This window comes from Paroedura picta, chromosome 10 (assembly GCF_049243985.1).
Source record: "Paroedura picta isolate Pp20150507F chromosome 10, Ppicta_v3.0, whole genome shotgun sequence".
Lineage (NCBI taxonomy): Eukaryota > Metazoa > Chordata > Lepidosauria > Squamata > Gekkonidae > Paroedura > Paroedura picta.
This window is the reverse complement of record NC_135378.1, coordinates 67988033-68013061: the sequence shown is the minus strand read 5'-3', so window position 1 is coordinate 68013061 and position 25029 is coordinate 67988033. Positions and strand designations below refer to the sequence as shown.

General features: G+C 45.2%; 2 protein-coding genes across 2 annotated transcripts in view; both read left to right on the top strand.

Annotated features, from left to right (window-relative positions):
• The first annotated feature begins 4570 nt into the window (after positions 1–4570).
• On the top strand, positions 4571–23875 carry HADH (hydroxyacyl-CoA dehydrogenase). The gene is made up of 8 exons (XM_077300648.1): positions 4571–4800; positions 8908–9036; positions 11650–11807; positions 13390–13516; positions 15569–15658; positions 18010–18082; positions 21596–21712; positions 23323–23875. Exons 1-8 carry the CDS (start codon positions 4684–4686, stop codon positions 23436–23438), a joined length of 927 nt encoding a protein of 308 aa, XP_077156763.1. The 5' UTR covers positions 4571–4683; the 3' UTR covers positions 23439–23875.
• Positions 7471–25029, top strand: part of RPL34 (ribosomal protein L34) — a 305621-nt gene continuing 288062 nt past the window's right edge. The window contains exon 1 of the mRNA XM_077300652.1: positions 7471–7482. The gene's annotated coding sequence lies outside the window, so the exon portion shown is untranslated. The remainder of the gene's footprint in view (positions 7483–25029) is intronic.

Sequence of the window (25029 nt, the reverse complement as noted above, 5' to 3'; positions counted from 1 at the left end):
AAACGCTACTGGATTCCACTACAAATGAAGGTATGCGGAATGCCCTGATTCCACTATTTAAAATAGCGTTTCCGCTTTGTGAAAGCAATTGGCAACATTGGTCCTTGTGCGGAATGGCCCTCAGACTGCCACACAGAAGCAGTCAGTGACCAACCACTTCTATCCATCTCTTGCCTTGAGAACCCTACAGCAGTAATTCTCAACCAGGAGTACTAATAGGCCAAGAGCCCAGGAAGGGTTCTAGTTTTTTTTTTTTGGGGGGGGGGGAATCAGTTCTGGTCTATAGTGACCTTGCTGAATTCACACAATGGAAAAGGAATGGGAGGGAAGAACTGAATCTTCTGCACTACCCCCCATTGGCTCCTCCCATTTCCCTCTCAGCATTTCTTTTCAGAACTCCAGCTGCAGAAAATGGGTGTTGCAATCAAAGGCATTCAGATATTCTGCCTGGAGAGCTCCCAGAGTTACAAGTGATCACACAAATCACACAGATCATTTCCCCTGCGGAGAATTGCTGCTTTGGATGGTGAACTTTATGACAGCTGTAATGAATGCTTCCTTGTTTTTCTCAAACAAGGTACTGCACATAGAAGAATGAAACTAACTTCTTATATAACAAGCATTTCATTTTATTAGTGATGCCACACACATACCCCTGAAGAATATTCCAGGTGTTACTTCACAGTCAAAAGTTTGAAAAAGGCTTCCCTACTGAGTTGTGACTTTATAGCAAAAATATATACGTACCTTATTACAGACACTGTTTTTGGTGTCATTTCACTCCAGACCTAGTATATTTGAGCTGCTGTTTCATCTACAATGGGAATTTCTTGCCTTTTAAAATCTTACATTAGACTATTTCCACACTGCAATGATTCTTTATTGTGCAACCATAGCGAGTATGGCCAAAAAAGGGGGAGACTGGTGGGTGGAAGAGGTGAAATAGCTCTGATGTGGATGAGGATGTTTGGAAATTCACACCTGCTTGTCCACCCAGTAGGAAAACTTGATTTAATTGATCCTTTAGGAAAGATCATACCATAGCAAATTTGAGGAACACCAGAGCAAACCAGGGGAAACCCTGGAGAACGATTGGAAGATGGCATTGAGCAGATGCTCCAGAAAAACACATTTCATTTTGAGAGCCAGGGTGGAGCAAAACCATTGTGTCAAAGAAGAATGTTTATATCTGCCATAGTTTTTAATAAATTAATTATATTTATATACTGCCCACCCCCTGTGGCTCAGGGCAGTTTACAGGGAACTTCAAAATCAAATTACCGATACAGCATGGTTCAATGATAACAGCAGAATGACAGCAGTAGTAATAGATTAAAATGGGTAGCCGTGTTGGTCTGAAGTAGCACCTTTAAGACCAACAAAGATTTATTCAAGGCGTGAGCTTTCGAGTGTAAGCACTCTTCGTCAGACTAAGAACTGATCATCATAACAGTAGGAATATACAAGCAAAAGTTAATCCTGTTACATTAGTAAACTGTGTCACAGCATCCAAACAGCCACATAACTCCCAGCCAAACCAGCCAATCGGACCCCTCAAACCCATTTGTAGTTCACAAAAACATATCAGAAATAAAACTGTCCAAGCCAGTGATCCATGGCTCACATAATGTAGTAGTAATAGTAAAACAGTAACATCTAGTGATAACGATTCTTTCTAATTGGAACATTAACAGTAACATCATCAGTTAATTGAATCCCATGTTTCAGTTTTGCTTCCAAGATATTTTTTGTTTGCTCAGAGGGCACATCTGTGTGGGGAGGGGTTCCTGGGGGCCAGCAGTTGTTACTTCAGCTGAACCTCAACCAAATGCTTGGTGGAGGAGCTCCATTTTGCACGCCCTGCAGAACTGAGGTAGGTTTGACAAGGCCTGGACTTCCTCTGGGCGCTCGTTCCACCAGGTGGAGGACAGGACAAAGAAGGATCTGGTTCTGGTTGAGGTCAGATCTGCTTCCTTGGGGCCAGGGATCACCAGCCAGCTGGAGGTGGTGATAGTACCCATACCCAGTTAGTACCCATACAAACAACATTAATTCACTTAAATAGACATTTCCCAAGGACTCCTGGGAATTCTGTGTAAATGTGCTGGGCAAGGAGGTGATGTACTGGGCATCAATAGAGAATATTCTGTTCCTGTATTTCTTTGGAGGAAACCAGAATGGTTCAAGTGAAAAAACAAAAAACAATATTTATACAACCCAAGTTAGTATGAAGACAACTTGGGTTTTATATCCTACTTTTCCTTAAGCAGCTTACAATCACCTACCCTTCATCTCCCCACAAAAAGTACTTTGTGAGGCAGGAGAAGCTGAGAGTTCTGAGAGAACTGTGACTGGCCCAAGGTCACCCGGCATCCTTCATCTGGAAGAGTGGGGAATCAAACCCAATTCTTCAGATTAGAGTGCACAACTCATATCCACTCCACCATGCTGGGTCTCAATTTTAGATGTTTATGATTTAGCTGCTCAGACATAGTCAACAATATACCTGCTGGCTGGGGACTTAACGCATTGATCCAGAAAGTATGAATATTAAAGTAAGTGGAATCTACCTATTACCTGCCATTCAGTAGACTGGATTATCTGGTGAAGCTTATCCCTTCTCCACTGAGGATAAATTTGCTTTCATGCACTGCTTATAAGCTTCCCAAAGACATCTGGCTGGCCACTGTTGGAGATGGAACTATTTGATGAAACTTTTTTGTTATGATCCAGCAGGCTCTTGCATATTATATAACATATTTTAATTGATGGAGTTTAAAAAACTATATAAACTAATATTTCACGTCTGAGCATTCAAAAATTGCCTCTTTTACTGTCTGATTTATGTGGTATCAAAGCAGCCTTTGATTGCACTGTACCTTACTTTCAAGCGTGTTCATTTAGCATAAGGATAGTAGGCTCATGCTAGAAATTGCAAAAATGACATCACAGAGTGCAATGTACCTCTTTGAACTGTCTGGGAATTCATTATGTTTGCGATAATTTTATGCTAGCTACATGAATATGCTCTCTAGCATCTGGTTCATTCTCCTCCTTCCTGAGAATATACCTTACATTCCCCCCCAAAACTCTGTGTGGTTGATCCTGCAAAAGGTTTAACTCATTGTACTAAAAGAATAAACCTCTTGTCGTCTTTCTTTCTTGCTTACTTGCTTTCTCTCTCTTTCTTAGGTTAGTTCTTATATGCCGCTTTTCTCTATCCGAAGGAGTCTCAAAGCGGCTTACAGTCGCCTTCCCTTTCCTCTCCCCACAACAGACACCCTGTGGGGTGGGTGAGGCTGAGAGAGCCCTGAGATTCCTGCTCAACCAGAACAGCATTATCAGTGCTGTGGCGAGCCCAAAGTCACCCAGCTGGTTGCCCCCAAGGCCACAGCAGTAAATGCACCAGCTCCGGGGGGACGAGGAAGCCTCTGCGTGACCGGAGGTGGGAGCAAGGCAGCAGCTGCCACACCACCAAGGTATTCGTAATGGCTGCTCTGTCCCCTGGGGCCTGGGCAGCTGCTGTGCAACCCATGAGGGCCAAGGCACTGGCAGAGGAGCAGATGAGGGGGAGTGGAGTCAGGGCGTGCGTGTATTTGTATTTGCGACCCGTGGTGATTGAGGCAGCAGGTAAGCAGGAGGGGGGAAGGGAGAGAGTGTATTTGTGCTTATCTTTGCTTGTTTGGGGGGGAAGGGGTTGGGGGGGGAAACGGGCGGGGGAGGAGGGGGAGGGAGTCTTGTTTGTCTGTGTGGTTGGGAGGGAGGGAGGTTGGCCCTGACAAAGTCACCCCAGAGCAGATATGTGTCCCACATAAAAACTAAACTAAAAAGTACTAGGATGTGCATGTTTTCTGCATGGATTCCATACTGTTTTTTTCTACCCATAAATCATGTAGAGGGCAACTGATCATTAAAAAAAACCTAGGATCTTGTCTGCAAAAGCTTATGTTGCAGAACTGGGCATAGATTAGTAGTATGGATATTAAAAAATAAATGCAAAGCAGCTCTCGTTTAACATGGTCAGTGTGGAAAACAGTGTGATTCCTTCTAAGAGCGCAAGTGAATTGTGTGGGCATGGGGGAGAATGCTGTTTCTGTCTCCCCCTGATCTGTTCGCATTCGGGCAGGATCGCGGTGTTGTCTGCCTGAAGAAACAGCGCGGCAAAGTCAAGAGTCCCTCAGACTAGAACTTGGCCTTAATGCCTGGCCAACCTGTGCTCCCATTCTTTGAAAGTGTGGGATTCTTTAACTGGAGGGAGACTGTGCCAACGAGGCTGTTTTGCCACCCCATGCCTCTCTGGGGGGCGAGAGCCCAGTTTCTCCACCAGCATTGGCCAAAAGCCTGTCATATGAGCCCGCTGAGGTGGGGGTGTGAGAAACGAGCCATTCATGAGGCGAAGACTGTCCAGAAGCCCCGCTGCTCTTCTTCCTGAGGCAGACGAGACGCGCGCCACTCATCGCGCCATGCCGTGCAAAGCCTCGCCAGCAGTTCGGGAAAGCGAATTGGAAGGCGCCGAGGAGCAGGCGTGCTCAGCTGGGAGGAGGCGGGGACGGCTGCTGCCTTGGCTCCCGCCTCCCTTTCCGCCCGGAGACAAATCGGCGACCTTGGCGAAGCGCTGGTTCCTCCCTCCCTCCTTCCTTCAGCCGACTTCGGCCCGCCCGCCTCGCCTCGCCAGTGGTCGCCATGGCCTTCGCCACCCGCCAAGTCGTGCGCGCAGCGTCCAGCGCGGCCGCCAAAAAGCTGGCGGTGCAGCATGTGACGGTGATCGGGGGCGGCCTGATGGGCGCCGGGATTGCGCAGGTGAGCGGGTCGGGAGGGCGGCCGGGCCTCGGCGGGAGCAGGGACGCCAGGTCCTCTGGCGGGAGTGGCGGGATCGGGGCAAGGACGCTCTTGGGGAGGGAGCCAAGGAGCGCTTCTCGGGGACTTGGTTAATAAGTGACGGCGAAGGGAGGCGTGCCGAGCCACTTGCCTCGCCGGCCCCCCGGGGGGAGGGGGGGGAGAGTGCCCTCTGCGCCTTTCCCCCTCCGCAGCGCGCGGGATTCATGCCCAGCGGGGTCTCTGCCCCTGGCCAGACTGCCGTGCGCCTTCTCGGAAGAATCAAAGTGCGCTGTTCTTGGTCGTGGACAAATGTGGCCCTTTAGCACCGGATGGCGCCGTCAGAGGCGTTGCCCTTTTGGGGGTGGGGGGCGGGTGGCCTTGTGGGAGGTGGCTTTGCAAACCGTCTCCAGCTCCAATCGACTCGCGACCAAGATTAGGGTGAAGGCTGTAAAACAGCCAAGTTAGGCCATGCAAAATCCAGAGAGAAAAAGAAGCAAAAATCACACACAGGGCCTTTTTCGTGGAGGCCATTCCAGATGACACCAGATATTGTGTGAGCTTCCATTTCTGTAGAATCCTTTATCAGCAGGTGTGACCGTGTTGTTGTTTGAAATATTCCAGGTCCAAAGACCCTTTCGGCTATAGCCTTTGATGTTGGATACCCAAAGGTTCAGTTTGATTGCCGCAGATGTTAGATTACATTGTTTGCATTCTGGGAGGGAGAAGCAAATAATGGAGGATCTTCTACTAGTTAAAACAAAACTTTGTCCAGCAACATCCAAATGTCGCCTCCAACCCATGCAACAATCACAGCTGCATATAAGTATATGAACATAATACTGGACAATCATTTAGCTTATTACTCATTGCATTCACTGCCTCGGATTGTCTGTTGATGGTTTGCCTTTGGCACCAAACATTCTACAATGTGTATTTTATGGTTTTATCGGGCTGTTAGCCGGTATTCTGTAAGCGTAAGGTGACCAGATTGTCCCACTTTTAGAGGGACATCTGGGGGTACCTGGCAAATTGTACTTATGTTGAAATTAAAAATATATTACAATACTATTTTTGCGTTCTATGCGTTCTATGAAACTTTTTGTTGCTCCATATAGACCACATTTTTAATCAAGACCCCCCCCCCCCGGTCAATGGTGTCCCGCTTTACCAAAGTTACCAAAGTCTGGTCACCTTATGTAAGCGGCCCCAAGCCAACTTTGTTGGGAGGGACGGGATATAAATCTAATAAATACATAAATTTGGTATAGCTGGTAATGCTCATTGCTGTGTCCACCTGTTCTAGAAACGGTGCTTTCATCTTTTTTAATGTGCTACCCTGGGCTGTATCCTTTTAATTGGGGAAGTATCTTTGGGAAGAGCACAGGGCATTCTTGTTAGTGTGGCTGGACTGAAGTTTGATAGTGAAAATGGGTCTCAGCAAGCCCTAGAGAGCCCCCAGGCTTAAGTTTGCATCATGTTCCTGCATTCTTCCTCTGCCAAGATAGGTTAACTAAGCTGTTTCCAGAGATCCTGTTTTCTCTGTTCAGACACATGAGAACTCCCTTGCTTAGGACTTGTTTCAGAAGGGGCCTCCTGTCTCTCAAAATTGCTTAACATTTCTTATTGCTGCAGTCTTTGTTGGTGTGACTGTGTTCAAGGTCAACAACTCCTTGCAAGTAAGCATGGAAATCTTCATGGAAGTCCTGTGCTAACAAGTCAGCGGAATATATGGTAATAATTTGTCTAGGCCAAGCGAAATTATATAAATTAGTGTCTTTGCACTTGAAACACTTTTTTCCTGCCCTAGTGTTTTGGAGGATTTTTTTTTAAAGGTAAAGGTATCCCCTGTGCAAGCACCGGGTCATGCCTGACCCTTGGGGTGACGCCCTCTAGCGTTTTCATGGCAGACTCAATGAAAAACTAGGATTTTTATCTCCACTCTTGCATTGCAAGCTTATTTGCAGGAATGCCAGTCCATGCTGGTGGAGGCAAAAACAAGATGTGAGGTTAACAAATGGAATTGGAGAATGTGGCGTTTTGAACGTGTCCTGAGTCCAGTAGAGCTGGAAAGCTGCTTATTGTAGACGTGTGTGTGCTCTTTCAGAGACCAACTGTCGTATTCAAATCTCATGTTAGAATTAGCAGTGGGCTTAGATCCACCTGAATGCTTTTGTGGACAGTCTAGTTGCAGAGATTGGTTTTGAGTTTCTGGAGACAGTATGGGCTGCAGGAGGCTGCAGTGTCAGGGAAACAAGAAATCCGTCTGCAGAAAAATCCAAGCATGGTTTCATCATCTGGAATTCTACATTTATTGATTAAAAAAAAAAACACACACACACACACATTGACTGATACATTTACTGTTCTAGTCAGGAGGAAATCTCGAGTGACGTCTGAGCGAGTGGCTGTCCTCCCCCCTCTCCCAATTACTTCTGCAGATGTTGTTGGATCCAAGCTGTTGTCTTTTATCTACCTTGGTAACCTTGAGATTTTTGACATGCTCTCTGTGTGTGACCTAGCAGAGCTTGGGTCATCGGAACCATGTCTCACCAGGGCTCTCATTGGCACTCTACAGCAGGGGTGGGCAAACTGTGGCCCTCCAGATGTCCATGGACTAAAATTCCCATGAGCCCCTGCCAGCATCTTTCCCTGGTCGCTCACTCTGCCTATCATAATGATCGGCAGTTTTCTAGCTGGTGCAATAAAAGGCACTACTCAATAGGACTGCAACATATTGCATATTTTGATCAGCCCCGGTTTATATATAGTTCTGTCATGTTCATTACGGATTGTGTTGAACCTGAAATGAGCACTTTGCAAGAACCTGATATGCTGGGCGAATGTATTGTCATCCAATGCCTTGGGGAAAGTTATAAAACAGGAGATTCCTGAGGTCAGTTCTGAATTCTGTTGCATGCTTGGTCTTTAGCCCACTGATATTGGCAGCTTTGGTAGAACAGAACAAACACGCTGCCTGCAGGTGAACTGCAGGTGCTTCCCTCCTACTTATAGTGATAAATATGAGATCATCCCAGCATTGAATTAGGTTTGGGCACTGTTTTCCACTCCCAGCACTGGGGTCTTCTATCCTCTTGGAAAATGCTTTGTATTCTCTCATTCATTGGTTCCATTTTTCCTTCTTCTGGGGGAAAGGGTAGAGGGGTTCTGTGACCATCCCACCAACTGGGCAAAGTGCTTTGATTTGAGTTCATAACTTGAGCCATTGAAAATTGTATGGATGGCCAGAGCTTTCTAGCTTCTCGGAATGCAAGCCTGTTTGTGCGACGATGTCGCAGTTCATAGGCAGAGCCCTTTGCAGGTATAGAATTCCAGGTTTGGTCATGACCATCTTGCTTACAAAACTGGCAAAAAGCTACATTGAGAGAAAGATCCATCCGAGATGCTGGGGGACCACTACTGGTTAGAATAGATGGCACTGGGTTAAAAAAAGCTCCCAGGAGCTTTTTGTTCTAGGGGCGTAAAACATTAAGCAGTAAGGATTTGCTTGCTGTATACGTGTTGCTGTGAATGCTTACATGTTTTAAAAAGGCTAGTAAAGGATTACCTGTCCTTTCCAGGATCATCTGTCCCTGCAGAACTTGTGTTTTCCTGACAATAGTGCCCTTTAACAAGTTAATTTCAAATGATATATGGAGAGTTTATATAGATAATTTTATATTAGTATATTTAGTCTGTTTTTATCCCGCTTCAAAATGGCCCATGAGCCGTAATAAAGACTGACTGATGCATTAATTTTTTGTAACAGAAATCAGTAGCAGATAGCTAACTTCTACAAGCGAGAGAATGTGAGTGTGTGCTAGATTGTGAGTTTATTAATGCTTAAATGATACAATTTTAAATAGATCAAAGGGTTGCTTTTCTTAAAAAATGAAATTTACATCCCTAACTTTTTCCGTCCTGCCGGGTCCTTGCAGGGTGCTGGGTTGTTTTTGTGTTGTTGTTTGCTGCAGTCTTTGCGGAACCGTGGCCCTTGGCAATGGATTTATTCATACTTTAGGCTTTGATGGTTTCTCCTCTGAAGACCTCTGTCATTGTGGACTAACCTCTCTTTAAAAACAATTTCTTTAGATTGCCGCAGCAACTGGCCACACTGTGATATTGGTGGACCAAACAGATGAAATTTTAAATAAATCCAGGAAAGGAATTGAGGCGAGTCTGAAAAAGCTGGCAAAGAAGAAGTTTGCAGACAAACCTGAGGTGACATCTTAGTATTTATATGGCTGCTAAATGTGACAAACTTATTCTGTGTTCCTTTTGATCTCCACTGTTTAGACAGACAAGTACAGCAGTGTCAAATTAATAAAATGTTCTTAACAGATTCCTTTCCAGAAGCTGGCATGAATGACACACACTTTCTCCATGTCTGTGAAAAGCAGCCTATGAGCATCAGTAGACTTTCATTTGTAACTCACCTTTCTGGGTTTGTTTCCTTCATTTATACCCCACCACTCTCCCCAGAGAGGACCCAAAGTGGCTTACATTGGTCTCCTCCATTTTAGCCTTGCAACAACCCTGTCTGGGTAGGTTCAGCTGAGAACCTGTGGCTTGCCCAAGATCACTTAGTGAGATTCCATGGCAGTGTGGGAATTCACAACTGGATCTCACAGGTCCTAGTGTGACACTGTAGCCCCAAGACCACACTGCAAGTATAACCTGTCTTCCATTTGCAATTCATCTTTATGGGCATTATTGATGTGTTCAAAAGGGAGCAGTAAGCAGGGAAACCAAATTGTTATTCTTGCTGGATTTGGCTCCACATATACAGGAAGGGGCACCTCTTGTGGCGCAGAGTGGAAAGGCAGCAGACATGCAGTCTGAAACTCTGCCCATGAGGCTGGGAGTTCGATCCCAGCAGCCGGCTCAAGGTTGACTCAGCCTTCCATCCTTTCGAGGTCGGCAAAATGAGTACCCAGCTTGCTGGGGGGGGGGGGGTAAACGGTAATGACTGGGGAAGGCACTGGCAAACCACCCCATATTGAATCTGCCATGAAAACGCTAGAGGGCATCACCCCAAGGGTCAGACATGACCCGGTGCCTGCACAGGGGATACCTTTACCTTATACAGGAAGGGCACTGGAGTAGTTTATTAGACTACACTTGGGAAGAGCAAGGTTTAAATTTCAGTTGGCCATTCAACTTATTGAGTGATTTCCGGCTCATTGTTTCTCTCAGTCTAATGTACCTTGCAAGGTTGTTGTAAGGATGCAATGGAAGGTGGGGTAACTATGTATGCAGAGCCCCCCCCCCTCCTAAAATGGTGTCTAGGCTTTGTTACTAGCCTCTGTTTCCTACTAGTCAGTTGTAAAGCCCAATCCCATTACAATATTGGTTGTAACAATGAGGTAACTTCTAGAACAATCAGACCTCATTAAAAATCTTAATTTTCAGTTATTGTAGTTTAGACTTGTTATACACAGGTGCACATATAAATTATACCATTTCAGGTTAGGAGTAGGGATGGGCATGAACCAGAACATTCCCCTGAACCCAACCAATCGCAAAGCTCCAAAATGAACCAGCCGTTTGGGGGCGGTTACAGTCACCTTACCTTTCCCTTTCCTGGGAGGTGGGTGAGGCTGAGAGAGCCCTGATATCACTGCTCAGTCAGAACAGCTTTATCAGCACCCTGGCGAGCCTAAGGTCACCTAGCTGGCTGCATGTGGGGGAGTGCAGAATCGAACCCGGCATGCCAGATTAGAAGTCCACACTCCTAACCACTACACCAAGCTGTGCTACTTTCTGTACTAGTGTTGGATGAGAATTACTGGGACTGTTGTGATCCAAAGAAATAAATGGCTCAGTTTGGCTCTGTCTGGAATTTGCTAAAGACACCCACCATCTGCAGCATTGTGTAAGCAAAACATAAACCATTTACCCAGATGCAAAACATGCCTTGCAAATCCCCACTAACCACATTGGTTTGGTGCTGCATTACACCCAGATTTTAATCATCTAATTCACATGGAAGATCAAACCAATTTAATAAGAATGTCGCAATTCAGAGAGATGCTGCCTCCTGCTGCTGTACCCCCAGCTCCCATAACTGTTTTAGATTCCCTCCCACCTTCCTGATGCTGTGTTTTCCAAACTGCTCAATGCTACAAAATGCCCAGTTTCACGGTTCTCCCTCCAGCTTCCGGCAGATCTAATCACCCCCTCCCCCCGATTCTGAGGGTTCTGTAAAGGGAGAATTACTTTGGTCTCTGTTTTCATGTCTTCTGTTGAGTTGTTCCTGGGTTGGGCTCAGCAGGGACAACCTTCCTTTCTCCAGACCTCATGCATGCATGTACAGACTGGAAGCGCAGCCATCTGCTCCCACTATCAAGGCTCTGTCCTGTTCAGTGGCCATAGATAAGCCTCATCTTGCAGTCGATCCTACTTCTGGGATTTAAATCGGTAAGAGGAGAGTACCCTCATTGCCCGTTGCATGAGGCCAGATGACTTTGTAGAATACTGCGTGTCTGCCCCCTACAGCTTCTTGTAGAAAGAATGCGGGAAAATGTTAAATTCTTGAGAAATTCTATGCACACCAAAACTCCTGTTGGATGCAGAGGCAATGCAGAGGCTGTTTCACAGTTTGTATGTAGAGAATCTTGCATGCAGCAAGATCTCTGAATTGGAGCTTTTGCTGGAGGTGGGGTGAACAATAATGTTGGTGTTTACTACACTTAGCGTTTGCTTCTTTTTAAAAAGAATTGTTTCTATGATTGATAAAACTGGTTTTTTTTTGTTAAAGCTGGAATAGGAATCTGTGAAACGAAATTAATAGATCTTTGTGTTTTTGTTTTTTCCCAATCTTCAATTGTTCAGGAAGGGACTCAGTACATCGAGAAGGTCTTAAAGAACCTGACGACAAGCACAGATCCTGTCTCTGTTGTGCACAGCACCGACCTTGTTGTGGAGGCCATTGTGGAAAATGTGGCAGTGAAAAACGAGCTTTTCAAGACGCTGGATAAGTTTGCACCAGAGTATGTTCTGACAATCGTTTGAATTGAATGCAGCACCACCACCCCCTGGTGGTCGCCTGAGAGTTTACTTTGCTGTGTGCACCTATGGATTTGCAGGGAGAGGCGGTAAAGGAGGCAGACAGGCTCTTCTCCCAAGAAGTCTTGTGGCACTTTAAAGAAGAACTGGCACATTATTATTCCAACATGAATGTTTGCAGATTAGAGACCACTATATCATGGGTTCTAGTGCGTGGAAGTTTATGCAGGAATGAAAATATGTGGCAAAACTAGATTTTATTCTGCCCTCCCCCCCATAGGAAGACTGGCACGCTTTCTTTCTAATCATTACGTGATTAAATTAGCATTTGAAGATCACCTTGTCTTCTGTTCTCTAGGGAAGTCTTGAGGAATTGAGGGGGAGGTATTGACTTCTGAGTGGGTGAAAGTAGAGCAGTGCTCTGGTATCTTGCTTGTGAGCCAAGATTAAAATATTTCAGAGAATCGCCACTGAGGAATTATTTAAGTGTAGTCCCACCTATGTTGTACTGAAAAGGTTTATTTTAGGATCTGAAGTCTCCTGCCCTTCAGTGAACAGCGTTGGGACACATCCCCGCCGACCAACAGAATCATCAGCAGAATGACTGCAGGGCAAAGGGCATATTTGAGATTGTGCCTATGCTCATCTCTCTACTGGGTGGGATGTTTACCAGTTTACTATGAACTCGGATCCTGTGACATCAGTCCCCTAGTGCTTCACTCCAGCCGTTGTGGATGCTTGCTTCCACTACTTCTGGCACAAGCCATAACCTTCTTCCTCTTCCGTGACAGAAAGTGGGCACCAATCTCTTTACCTGTTTCTGTGGCCCAGCCTTGTCTGATATCATGAGGCACTCAAAGACCGTCTAAATGTAAGGCTTAGACTTGTCACAACTCCCAGGAAGCAGGTTAGGAACTGAGACCCTGGAAGTCGCTCTATTTATTATAAAATTATTTAATCCATTTATTCCCTGCCTTTGTCCCCAATAGAGATTTTCCTTTTGTCCTCACAACAACCCTGCGAGGAAGGTTAGGCTGAAAGAGTGTGACAGGCCCAAGAACACCCAGTGAACTTCCATGGCACCAGTGGGGGGGGGGGGATTCGAACCTGGATCTTCCCAATACTAGTCTGATGCTCTTAATCACTGACCCAGAGAAAATGTTGGTTCAGGAGCTACAAATTTGGCCAAGTGAGTGCTGAATTTGGGCTCATGAACCCTTTAGTTCCCATCCCTACTAGATACCCTCTGAAAAAATATGCAACACAGTAAGACAGGGGTGGGGGCGGGGATGAGATTACTGGGAGCAGAGCAGTCTGGTGAATCCACTTATCATAATGCTGTGTTTTCAGAGGAGAAAAAAGTGGATTTCTTTCTTGCAGAATCCTACATGAATTACAAGGGCCGTTCTGTTTGTTTTATTATTTTAAATAATAATTTTGCCATCCTGAGCCTGTTCTGGGAGGGCGATATAGAAGTTTAATAAATAATAATTATTACTGAATCATAAAGTAGCCTTTCCGCCCTTGAGATGCCTCTCACGCCCCTTGTGCATTGTTTCCCCACAGACACACGATATTTGCCAGTAACACTTCATCCTTGCCCATTACAGAGATGGCCAATGCTACTACTAGGCAGGACCGTTTTGGGGGCCTACACTTCTTCAACCCTGTGCCTTTGATGAAGCTTGTTGAGGTAAGGGGTCTTCTCAGATATTCTGCGGGAAAATACCAGCTTGGAAATACACATGGCTGTTGTTGTAGTGTTCAGGGTCTTTAAACAAACAAACAAACAAAAACTTTGAACTGCTAATCTGATCCAGAAGCTTGTTTTTGGGGCCCCAGGAAGGTGAAGACTGCTTTATTAAGAGTGTGGGTGGACCATGTTTAAATAGGGTAGAAGCATAGCCCTTTTCACTTCTCTTTTATTTTATCTGCTTCATTTATTATATCTGACCTTTCTCCACACCGAGGGCTTGTCCTTTTTCCGTTTTAACCTTGTAACGGTCCTATGAGGATAGAATAGGCGGGGAGTGTGTGACTGGATCAAGCCCACCCAGGAAGTGGGTATTCAAAACTAGATCTAGATCATAGGCTGATTTATTACCCACAACACTGCCAATTCTCATACATCCCACTTGTAGTCCTGAAATTCTGTTGTGGAGGCAGAGGTTAAAGCACGCTGTGGACAGCTAGGAAACCGGATCCCATCTAAGGTATAGTCCAGGGGTAGTCAAACTGCGGCCCTCCAGATGTCCATGGACTACAATTCCCAGGAGCCCCTGCCAGCGAATGCTGGCAGAGGCTTCTGGGAATTGTAGTCCATGGACATCTGGAGGGCCGCAGTTTGACTACCCCTGGTATAGTCTGTAGTTCTTGTACATGTCCCCACCACTAAAAGAGAAAAAAAACTTATCCCAAGGCTACTAACAATATTAACAAAATTAATATTGTATAAAGAAAAGTAAAAAGTCTCTTATTATGTAGGTTTATTGTAGCATCCAACCAGAACGGGTTTCAGATATCTTCCGTTTTCAAAGGGAATTTTCCTCAGTGGTTGTTCCTAGACATAAATGCTCAAAATTAGTACCTTTTAACATTGAAAGAAATTATACATACATGAATAAAGCTATACTCTGCCTCTCACTTGTGAGAAAATTGGTCCTTTGATACCTCAAAAGGATATCCTAAAATCATAAAATGTTCTATCTCATAATCATAGATTCATAGAATCATAGAGTTGGAAGGGGCCATATAGGCCATCTAGTCCAACCCCCTGCTCAATGCAGGATCAGCCCAAAGCATCCTAAAGCATCCAAGAAAAGTGTGTATCCAACCTTTGCTTGGAGACTGCCAGTGAGGGGGAGCTCACCACCTCCTTAGGCAGCCTATTCCACTGCTGAACTACTCTGACTGTGAAAATTGTTTTCCTGATATCAAGCCTATAATGTTGTACTTGTAGTTTAAACCCTTTACTGTGTGTCCTCTCCTCTGCAGCCAATGGGAACAGCATCCTGCCCTCCTCCAAGTGACAACCTTTCAAATACTTAAAGACGGCTATCATGTCCCCTCTCAACCTCCTTTTCTCCAGGCTGAACATTCCCAAGTCCCTCAACCTATCCTCATAGGACTTGCCGCGCATGCACATTTGCGCTGGTGACTGTGCTTCCTGCTCCCCCCTCCCGCAAAAAGAAGCTTCCTGGGCCGTAAGCTTGCGGCCTGGGAAGTTTCTCACTGTGGGGTGGGGGCGGGGAGAGGGAACCGTGGCCTGGCACTGGGTCACTGCCCGGTGGTTGGGGACCACCGCCATAGGGTTTTCAAGGCCAGAGACATTCAGAGGTGGTTTGCCATTGCCTGCCTCCAACGGTCCTATTCCTTGGTGGTTTCCCTTCCATATACTAGCCGGGGCTGACCTTGGTTAGCTTCTGAGATCTGCCGAGATTGGATCCAGCCAGCTTTCTTGATTATACACACCAAATTCCCCTCCTTACTACACCCTCCAGTCTTACGATTTTATTTATGCAGGTTCCATTATTCTCGTTATGGTGTTTTTGGTGGTCAAATGGTATTCCCTCCTCACTGCTTCACTGGTGGGAAAGCTGGCTGGATTCCACCCCTAGTCTGAGGAACTAATTAAGTATGAGTGACTGTTTTAATTAGTGTATCACAAAGTGGTTAGTTTTTGGAAGAGTGCTTCCTATTGACACAAGTGACACTTATTGAGAGCAAACTATGACTTTTTCTCTAGGTTGTCAAGGCACCAATGACCAGCCAGAAGACTTTTGAATCTCTCATGGACTTTACCAGAGCACTGGGGAAAACTCCTGTGACTTGCAAGGTACGTACATCTTGTAAAGGGCCAACAAGCTTCTAAGCTAAAATGAACACCACCTGAATCTGTAAGCAAAAATCTAAAACCTGTAATTTAAGCAATTTTAATAGCAGCAACAGATTGTTTTATGTTATATGTTTATGTTATATGTTTATGACTGAGAATTTTATAGTATGTGTTGTAAACCGACCTGAGCTCATGGGAAAGGGTGGTTTGAAAATTAAAATATTAATTTAAAAAATTGAGTTACAAGCAGCTAAAGAGGTTAATTTCTAGAGGTTTGTTTTGGGTGTTCGTTAAGGATTCTCTGCTCTGACCTATAACAGAGTAGCGTTGTGTTTGTTTTTTTAAAACCATTCAATGGGTAACAGGTTGCTAGGTAGTGAATTAAATGAAATCTTGCAAGTACCAATACATTTGTTTATTGTACTGGGAGGTGTTTGTTTTATTTTAAACTTTTATACCACCTTTCCACCCGCTCGGAGTCCCCAAGATGCTGCACATGAAAACATCAAAATGGTTGAACAATTAAAAACAGCACTTAACATTCTAAAATAATCCAATAAAAGGACATACACAATACCACAGATAGGGTGGAGGGCCAATAACAGTTATTGGGGGCTTGCCAACCAAAATCTTAACCTACTGGCAGAGGACACGGATAAATCTCCTAGGGAATGGACCTCCAAAGTTTTGGTGCCATGATCTTGGATTGCCTCCCTGATGATGGGAGCAACTGCAACAGGGCCCCTTAGATCAGGGGTAGTCAACCTGTGGTCCTCCAGATGTTCATGGACTACAATTCCCATGAGCCCCTGCCAAACGATGGCAGGGGCTCATGGGAATTGTAGTCCACGAACATCTGGAGGACCACAGGTTGACTATCCCTGCCTTAGATGACTGGAGTGTGCATGGGTAGGTTCACATGGAAGAAGATGGTCCTTAAGGTATGTTGATCCCTGGCTGTATAAGACTTTCAAGAACAATATCAGCACCCTGAATTGAGTCTGGAACTGATTTGGAAGCAAGGGTAGATGGACCAAGACTGGAGTGATATGGTCCCTGTGACCCACTTCAGTCAGCACTCAGTACTAGGATTGTGCGCTTTGGCCGCCAAAGTGGCCATTTGAGCCCGAAGTGACCAGCACCACCCCTCCCCCCCTGCACCACGGCGCTGGCCGCTTCAGCCTTGAATGGCTGCTTCAGCGGCCAAAGCACATAACCCTAGTGGCCACAACATTGTGACACCAACTGTGGTTTCTAGGCAGTCTTCAAGGTCCTACATAGAGCACATTGCAGTGATCAACAAAGATGTTACCAGGGCATACAGTGGCAAGATCTCTTCTGCTCAGGAAGGACAGGAGCTAGCTTACCAGCAAAAGCTGGTGGAAGGTCCCCCTGACTTATGTCCAGCAGCACCCCAAAGCTATGAAGCTTCTCCTTGATGGAGAATCAACTCTGTCCACCACAACAGGGGATAATCCATTTCCTATGTCAGGCCTTCCCCCGCCAGTTGAATCTTCAATTTATCATGATTATATTTCAACCTGTTAACCCTTATTCTTCCCAAAACTGTCTCTGGGCAGTTCCACAGATGGCTCTGGTCTCTGTTCCAGCAGGTGCTTTGAGGATCCTTGCAGCTTGTGTATCCATTGCCCTGAAATGTGAATGGCCCTCCCCCAAAAAACAAAGTCCTTCTAGATTTTATGGCAAGTTTCAATGTGTGACTTCATTGGGAGGTTAAAGCCCTCTCCAATACAGTTTTCCAAGTGCTAAAGCAGCAGTTGCGGCTGGTGGCCACAAGGGGGCTTCACCACCACAACAGACCAGCTCCTGTTGTGAGCCTGGGCAGAAGTGACAAGAGTTGTGTAATGTTGGTAGAAGAAGGGTTTTCCTAGTGCCTTCTGTCAACAGAGAGTCAGTGTTTTGGAAAGAACAAGGCATGTTGAACCATGCAGCAATCTGTGGGTAAGAAAACGGAAAGGAATGGGAACAGCATAGACTTTGTCAGTGAGCTGGAACAGTTGTGTTTATTAATTTAGAACTTACGCCCAACACCTCTTCAGAGACTTGTTCCATGTAAAGTTTTCAGATGTCAAAAGAGATGCAGATGAACTCCTTGAGGAGGTATGTGCTAGAGAGATGTATGCTAGGGCAGAGATGGCTCCTTCAGAAGCAGAATGATGGAGATGAAGCACTGTGGCTTGGCACCCTGTGAATGACCAGAAGCGCTTCACTCCTCTTGGTCCATCCCTCACTGAGTTTCTCTCTTGTGGGAACGAGCTCTTCTTGATATTCTGACATATCATTGGATTGCAACATGGATCTATGTCTCAGCCTTGTCTCTCTGTCCACAGGACACTCCCGGTTTTGTGGTCAATAGACTCCTTGTGCCTTACCTGGTGGAATCTGTTCGGCTTTTTGAGAGAGGTAAACATGAGATGTTGGATAACCCAGGCTAACCCAATCTTTCAAGCTAAGCAGGGCTGGCCCAGTGAGTACTTGGACGGGAGACCCTCATGGAAGGTCAAGGTAGCTACACAGAAGGAGACAATGGCAAACCACCTCTGAAGTTCTCTTGCCTTGAAACCCCTACGGGTTGTCATCAGTCAGCTGTGCCCTGATGGCCAAAAAGGGAGGCGGCATCTTGTAGGGTCTTAAGAGCGTGTTCTGTCGTTTTGTATTTATATACGGGCCAAAGAGGGAGGGAAGGCATCATGGTATAGCCTACTCTCAAGTTCTTGGGAGGTAAGCAGGGTCAATATTTGGCAGGGAGACCAACAAGGAAGACTGTACAGAAGAAGGCCAATGCAAACTACCTGTGCTTAATCACTTACCTTGAAAGCCCCTTGCTGGAGTCACCAGAGGTTGGCTTCAACATGATGACACTTGTTCCCCCCGGGGGGGGGGGCTTTTCTGTCTCCTGGGCTTGGTGGTAGACTTGAGTCGGCAGTCGCTGGAAGATCTATTCCCCTGCTTTTGCTTTTTCCCATCCTTATTTTCATGATCATACCCATATCGGCTATTGTGGCCCATTCATTGGGGAGGAGTTAATTCTTGCTTTATCGCCATGTGATTTGTTATTTATTGAATACTGTAGTTTTATTGTATGGGTTTTTTATTATTGGAATTGTGTTGTTTTATCTGTTATTGTAAACCGCGCATGAGCCAGCTTGCTGGGAGCGGCGGTATATAAGTTTAATAAATAAATAAACTCCAGTCTGCTATCATTGTGGACTTGGGTCCAGGTGGCAAAATACAGTAGGATATAAAAGAAAGGAATACTGTTATCCCTCTCTGTGTAGAATTGTGGGTTCAGAGGTGATGCTTATGTGCATGAAAAGACTGGAGGAAGCAGCTTAGTTAGGGAAGAGCTTTTTCCTAGACCAGAGGTGGCAGACTGTGGCTTTCCAGACATCCATGGACTACACTTTCCATGCGCCCCTGCCACAGTTTCGCCCCCCCCCATGGCCTAGACCAGGCAGCCCAGATCTGTTCTGACCTGCTGGCTCTTCAACTGCTTGCTGCTAGATCTGCTAGATGTGCAGCGCTGCTCTTTTCTAGTTCCCTGCATTCAGCTTGCGCAACGCCAAAGGACATAAACTGGTTCCCTTTTCCCATGCTCTGCTGGCCCTCGGACGCCATGATCCACGTTTCCGAGGTCCAGGAATCTGTTCAGCTGATTAACGGATAGCACAAAGTGCTGGAAGTTTCTCTCCCCACCTGTTTTGTGGTGGCATGGAGGAAAGTCTTCTCTTCCAGACTTCCAAAGCAAGATACTAGTTTTTTATGGGGGGGGGGGGGGGCAAACTCTTGTCTGCTTCGGAGACGACAAACTTGCTGCATGAAAAGCAAAAGAGAAACTTACTTTGTAAAAAACGGTTCAGGCTTAAGCACTTTTCACGGCTGCGTGTTATTATGGATGTTATTTCCGCTGTTGTTTTTTAAGGGAAAGCAGCCTTCCCTTATAGATGAAAGACTGCCATTATCAGGAGCTCTGTAAATCTCTGTTAAATATTTAAGAACTCCCTTTGTAGTTTAAAAAGTGACTCCAGTTCCTGAAAAACAAATTAAGCATGCTGCTTCCTACCCATCAACAAATAAGGCTAATTACTTCTCAAAGACAGAATAAGAGCAAATTAGAGTGGTGTTTTTGTTTTGGGGTTTTTTTTTTAAGTAAATGAGTGGCAATGTGGAAGTTACCTTTTGTTCTTTTTCAAATATCACCATATGAAAAACCTCAGCTAAATGTTGCTTTCCAGAGTACAAAAAAATCTGTAACAGTTTTAAATTTACAAGGCAGGAAAACTGGAGGTGACTTTTCTCATGAAACGAATTTTTAATTGCATCTCTTGTCAGTGTTTTGATTTCAGCTTTTGCTGTGACTTCCTAACAATACAAAAGTAGGGGCTTTCGCATTTTTGGGGAGAAAACTGTAATGAAATTTAAGGGGTATTTAGGTATTTATTTATTACCTTTGTGCCAAGAATGGGGAGGCTTATGCTTATATGGGGAAGAGCCAATTGGGAGCGGCAGACTAAAAATTGAAATAATAAAATAAATAAACAATAGATGGGAGGTGTGGTTTTTGTTGTTGTTGTTGTTTTGCTTTTTAATTGACCAGAGCAAGGAGATACTCTTGTTCAGGGTGTTTCCAGCTTCTTTTGCCTCTAAGTACTGTTTTCCATGTTGCTTCATCTGCCAAGGGAATCCTGAGTATCTGTTGGGGAATTCCTGCCCTTCACCAAAATTTTGGGCACATGCGGAGTTCATGCAGGTCATTGACCTAGCCTCTTTGAATGGTGCCAGGTCTGTCCCCACTTGGGTTGACACTGATCTTCAGGGGAAGGCCAGTTGTGATGGCCAAGCTGCCTTTCAGGAGAAACTTCTCTGCCCTTCCTGATCATTGTATTGAATTCAGTTAGATGTCTCTATGCTGTCGTTCCTGTGATCTCAGTTAGGGATTTTTGAACTGTAATCCCGACATGGGCATAACAGCCATGAGATGAGTACAGTCTGGCCTTATCTACTGGGGGTTTGGAAATTACATCTTTACCTTGGGTTTTTCAGACAAAACAAACTGGCTACCAACAATTTAAAAACAGATGCACATATGCATTAACATTGTATGTAAAGGTTGCATTGCAAGGAACTGAGTCTAGGTGGGTGGCTGGATGATACCACCTCCACCTGGCTTCAGTAATAGCAGCTGGCATTAGGGGGGCTCTTGGACAAAGCACAATGAGTAGACTCCAGCAATTATTGGAACATTTAGCCCCAGATATCTTATTTGCTTGCTGCTCACTAGCATGCTGACTCTCAGGTGAGTCACCTTTTGCAGTTGAATAGGCCACCCTTCTTGTAATCTCCTGATGCAGCTCCCAGGGTTGTAACCCCATGACTGTGGATGGATAGGGACAGGCTGACGAGACCTCTTGACCTGCTGGAGCCTGATGTTGCTTTGGTTGACTACCCAGCCCTTGCTTAAAAGTACTGGGAAACTGCCTTCCTAGTGCAGGTCTGCAGGTAAGCAGACCCACTGCTAGACATCAGTGTAAGGTGACCAGATTTTAACATTAGTAAAGTGGGACACCATTGACCGGGGGGGGGGGGGGAGTCCTTGATTAAAAATTTGGTCTATATGGAGCCACAAAAAGTTTCATAGAACGCAAAAATAGTATTGTAATTATTGTATTGTAATTATATACTATTATTACGTTCTATGCATTCTATGAAACTTTTTGTGGCTCCATAATTTCAACATAAGTACAATTTGCCAGGTGCCCCCAGATGTCCCTCCAAAAGTGGGACAGTCTGGTCACCTTACATCAGTGGCTCCCATTGGCTTTACTGAGGCCACCATAATGAACCGCTCTCTTAATGATTAAAAGGGAGAGAACATATGCACAACTGTGTTCATCTGACTGTTGATCTTTGCTCTAGGAGATGCGTCAAAGGAAGACATTGATGTTGCCATGAAGTTGGGGGCAGGCTACCCCATGGGCCCGTTTGAGCTTTTGGACTATGTTGGCTTGGATACCACTAAATATATTATAGATGGTATGGCATTTTCCTGTCCTGTTTTCTTTCCTTGAGCCAACTTGCTACCCCTAATGCTGTGCTGATCCTGAGCTTTCCCCACGTTCTTATAAATGGTTATTTTGGGCTTGTGTGGTTTGCAGGTAAGCAGTGATATTAAAACAAAGAACGGAAAAGTCAGGAAGGAATCCAAATGTTCAGATGCAAAGGGAGAGTGTGAGCTCTCCTGACATAAGGGACTGAATCTTTGACCTTTGAATCCGAACTGAATCTTTGACCTTTTTAGGAATTGGCTGCCTTAGGAAACAGTACAGACAGCAAGGAATGGAGATGTTTATGAGAATACGGAGAAGTCCATATCAGTGTAGTAAAAAATGTCATCCCACTGGCAGAAAAAAAATGTGTGTAACAAATACCTCCCCACAGCCTAAGAAAACAAAATCTGAGTCCAGTGGCACCTTTAAGACCAACAAAGATTTATTCAAGGTGTGAGCTTTCGAGTGCAAGCACTCTTCCTCAGACTATGAGAGTTCTTGCACTTGAAAGCTCACGCCTTGAATAAATCTTTGATGGTCTTAAAGGTACCGTTGGACTCTGTTTTTTGTCTTGTTGTGCTGCTTCAGAGCAACACGGCTACCCACTTGAATCTCCCCACAGCCTGTTTCACTTAAGGCATGTTGTGCATAGCACTCTTCACAGAGGGCTGCTGTGCAATCTGGTTTCACAAGAGTGCTGTCGCAAGGATTTGTTCATCTGCATATGGACCAAGATGGTTTAAGACCTGCCCCAAGGTTTGACTATCGAAGGGGAAAGAGAACCTGTTCCTAAGATGGATTTTCAGAATCCCAATGCAGATGTAGTCCTCTGGTGTTCGGAGTATAGGAGCTCATTTGAGCTGACATAGGCACCATATATGCTCTTTACATAACAAGAGCTCTGCTGGATCAAAACAATGGTCCATGTAGATCAGCATCTCACACAGCAGCCAACCAGTTCCCTCTGTTGGCAAAAAAGCAACCAACCAGCCCCCAGGGCATAGAAGCTCTAATCTGACAAGCAGGGTTTGATTCCCCATCCCTCCCCATGTGGGCAGCTGGGTGACCTGGGGCCAGTCAGTTCTCTCAAAGCACCTGTCTCACAAGGTGCCTTGTTTTGCGGAGAGGAAGGGGAGGAGATTGTAAGCTGCTTTGAGACTCCTTCCGGTAGAGAAAAACGTGGTTTAAAAACCAATGCTGCTGCTGCTGATTCCTGGCACTGGTATTCATAGGTTTGCTGTCTCTTCACTGTGGAGCCGCTCTATACAAAAGGGCTAATAGCCATTTGTGGATCTCTCCACCATGAATCAAAGCCCTACTTAAAGTTGCTACATCCCCTGGCAAGGAATTCGACAAACTTAATTTTTTTCTAAACTGAAAAATCTCATTAGCCTTTCCGCTCGTAATCATCACTCCATTCTACCAATACCCTCTCACTTATTTCTGCATTTCTTTACTTGCAACTGTGGAAGTGTTGGTGAAACTTGAGTCAAACTAAATATTCATACCAATGTTGATCCTTTTGTTACAGATGTGCGGGAATAGTCATAGTGTGAATTCAGTGAATGGATTTTTTTTTCCTTTCATTTTTGCTAGGGTGGCATCAGTTGGAGCCTGGCAATCCTCTCTTTGCTCCTAGTCCGCTGGTGAATAAGCTTGTCGAAGAGAAGAAACTGGGGAGGAAAACTGGAGAAGGGTTTTACAAATACTAGTGAACTTCCCAATCTGCAGTGTGTTCCCAGGCTGATCCGGGGACGGGAGAAGAGCCGTGGACTTAAACAAACAAACACCACTATCTCTGCTGTACGTTTTGATGGCCGTGTCTAAGGCAATTGATTTTTCTTTGGATAAGATTATTTCCTGGCCGTTTGAGCTTCAAACACCACCGTGCCTTTCTCTAGGCTGCCTTAATCAGGTTCATGATATTGTTCCAAGTGGAGTTCACGGGTTTGTAACAGCCTGTTGAACTAGGGGGGAAAAAGTCCCAAGTCTCTGTGCAAATAAAATTAGGCCGAAGACTATTTTAAGACACAATGAATGTTATTGCTTTTTTGTTATATTGGGTATTGTCCACTGGGTGGCAGTATGACACTTGAAACCTCAAGCAGTTTTGCAATTCAGCTATTAATTCAAAGAGAATCAACAGTGAGACCTGTGTGTTTCTTTGTGTGCGCATATTCTCCTTTGGATTTCACAGAGCATTTCTGCAGGTGATTCTTGATGGCAGTTCATCCTTTCTTCTTCCTACTGTAGCCCAAAATGGCCCCTGAAATGTTCTTCCTGTTCTGGGAAGCAACATGAAAGTTGTCATAGAATTGCTTTTCTGACCGGGCAGGAATATCAGGGCTCTCTCAGCCTCACCCACCCCACAGGGTGTCTGTTGTGGGCAGAGGAAAGGGAAGCCGACTGTAAGCTGCTTTGAGCCTCCTTCGGGTAGAGAAAAGCAGCATATAAGAACCAACTCTTCTTCTTCTACAGGCCATCTAGTCTGACCCCTTGCTCAAAGCAGGTTCAGCCTCTAGCATCCAGGATAAGTATCTGTCCAGCTGCTGCTTGAAGACTCCCAGTGAGGGGAAGCTCACCACCTCCTTAGTCAATTTCACTGCTGAAGCAACTTCTGCATAATTGTGACTAGCGTCACCAGCTGAAATCAGTTCACTCACATTCAAATGAAGCTTAGTTTAATTTCAGAAGGGCACTATTTTATAGTTGTTTTCTTTTTTAAAAGAAAGCATTATTTAGCTGAAATGGTTGATTGTTAAGGAAAGTTATAATAGCCTTCCTAGCTCAAGCAGCTTAGGTGCATTACAAATTCTGTCAGCACTTAGGGAGTGACTTTCCCTTAAAACTGGCACTTTTCACCATTCTTTCTTTTCTCAGTGAGTTTCTGGGCAAAGGTCTGGAACAAGATCCACTGGATGCCTTCACAGATCTAAGTGACAACAGGAGCTACAGCCACACAAGCAGTGCTGGAACAGAAGCCCTGGCTCAGCTGGCTCCTCCTTGGCTGTGCATCTCCCTGGGTGCTTTTCAGCATAGCCTACCACAGAGTCCCACTGCTAGAAGAGATTCATCCCTGAAAGGAAGGGGAGGATTACAAATGCAATAGGGATATAGCCTTTGTAAGGAACGGTCTGCCCTGTGCAAGCTGCAGAGTTGCTCAGCCAGTTTGTCTCTTCAAGTGGAGTTCTGGTGTTCATCACCAGTATTGGGTTAGACCAGCCTTTCTCAACAATTTTACCACTGAGAAACCCCAGAAGTGCAGCAATTGTGGAATATGATTGGGAAACATAGCTATGTACA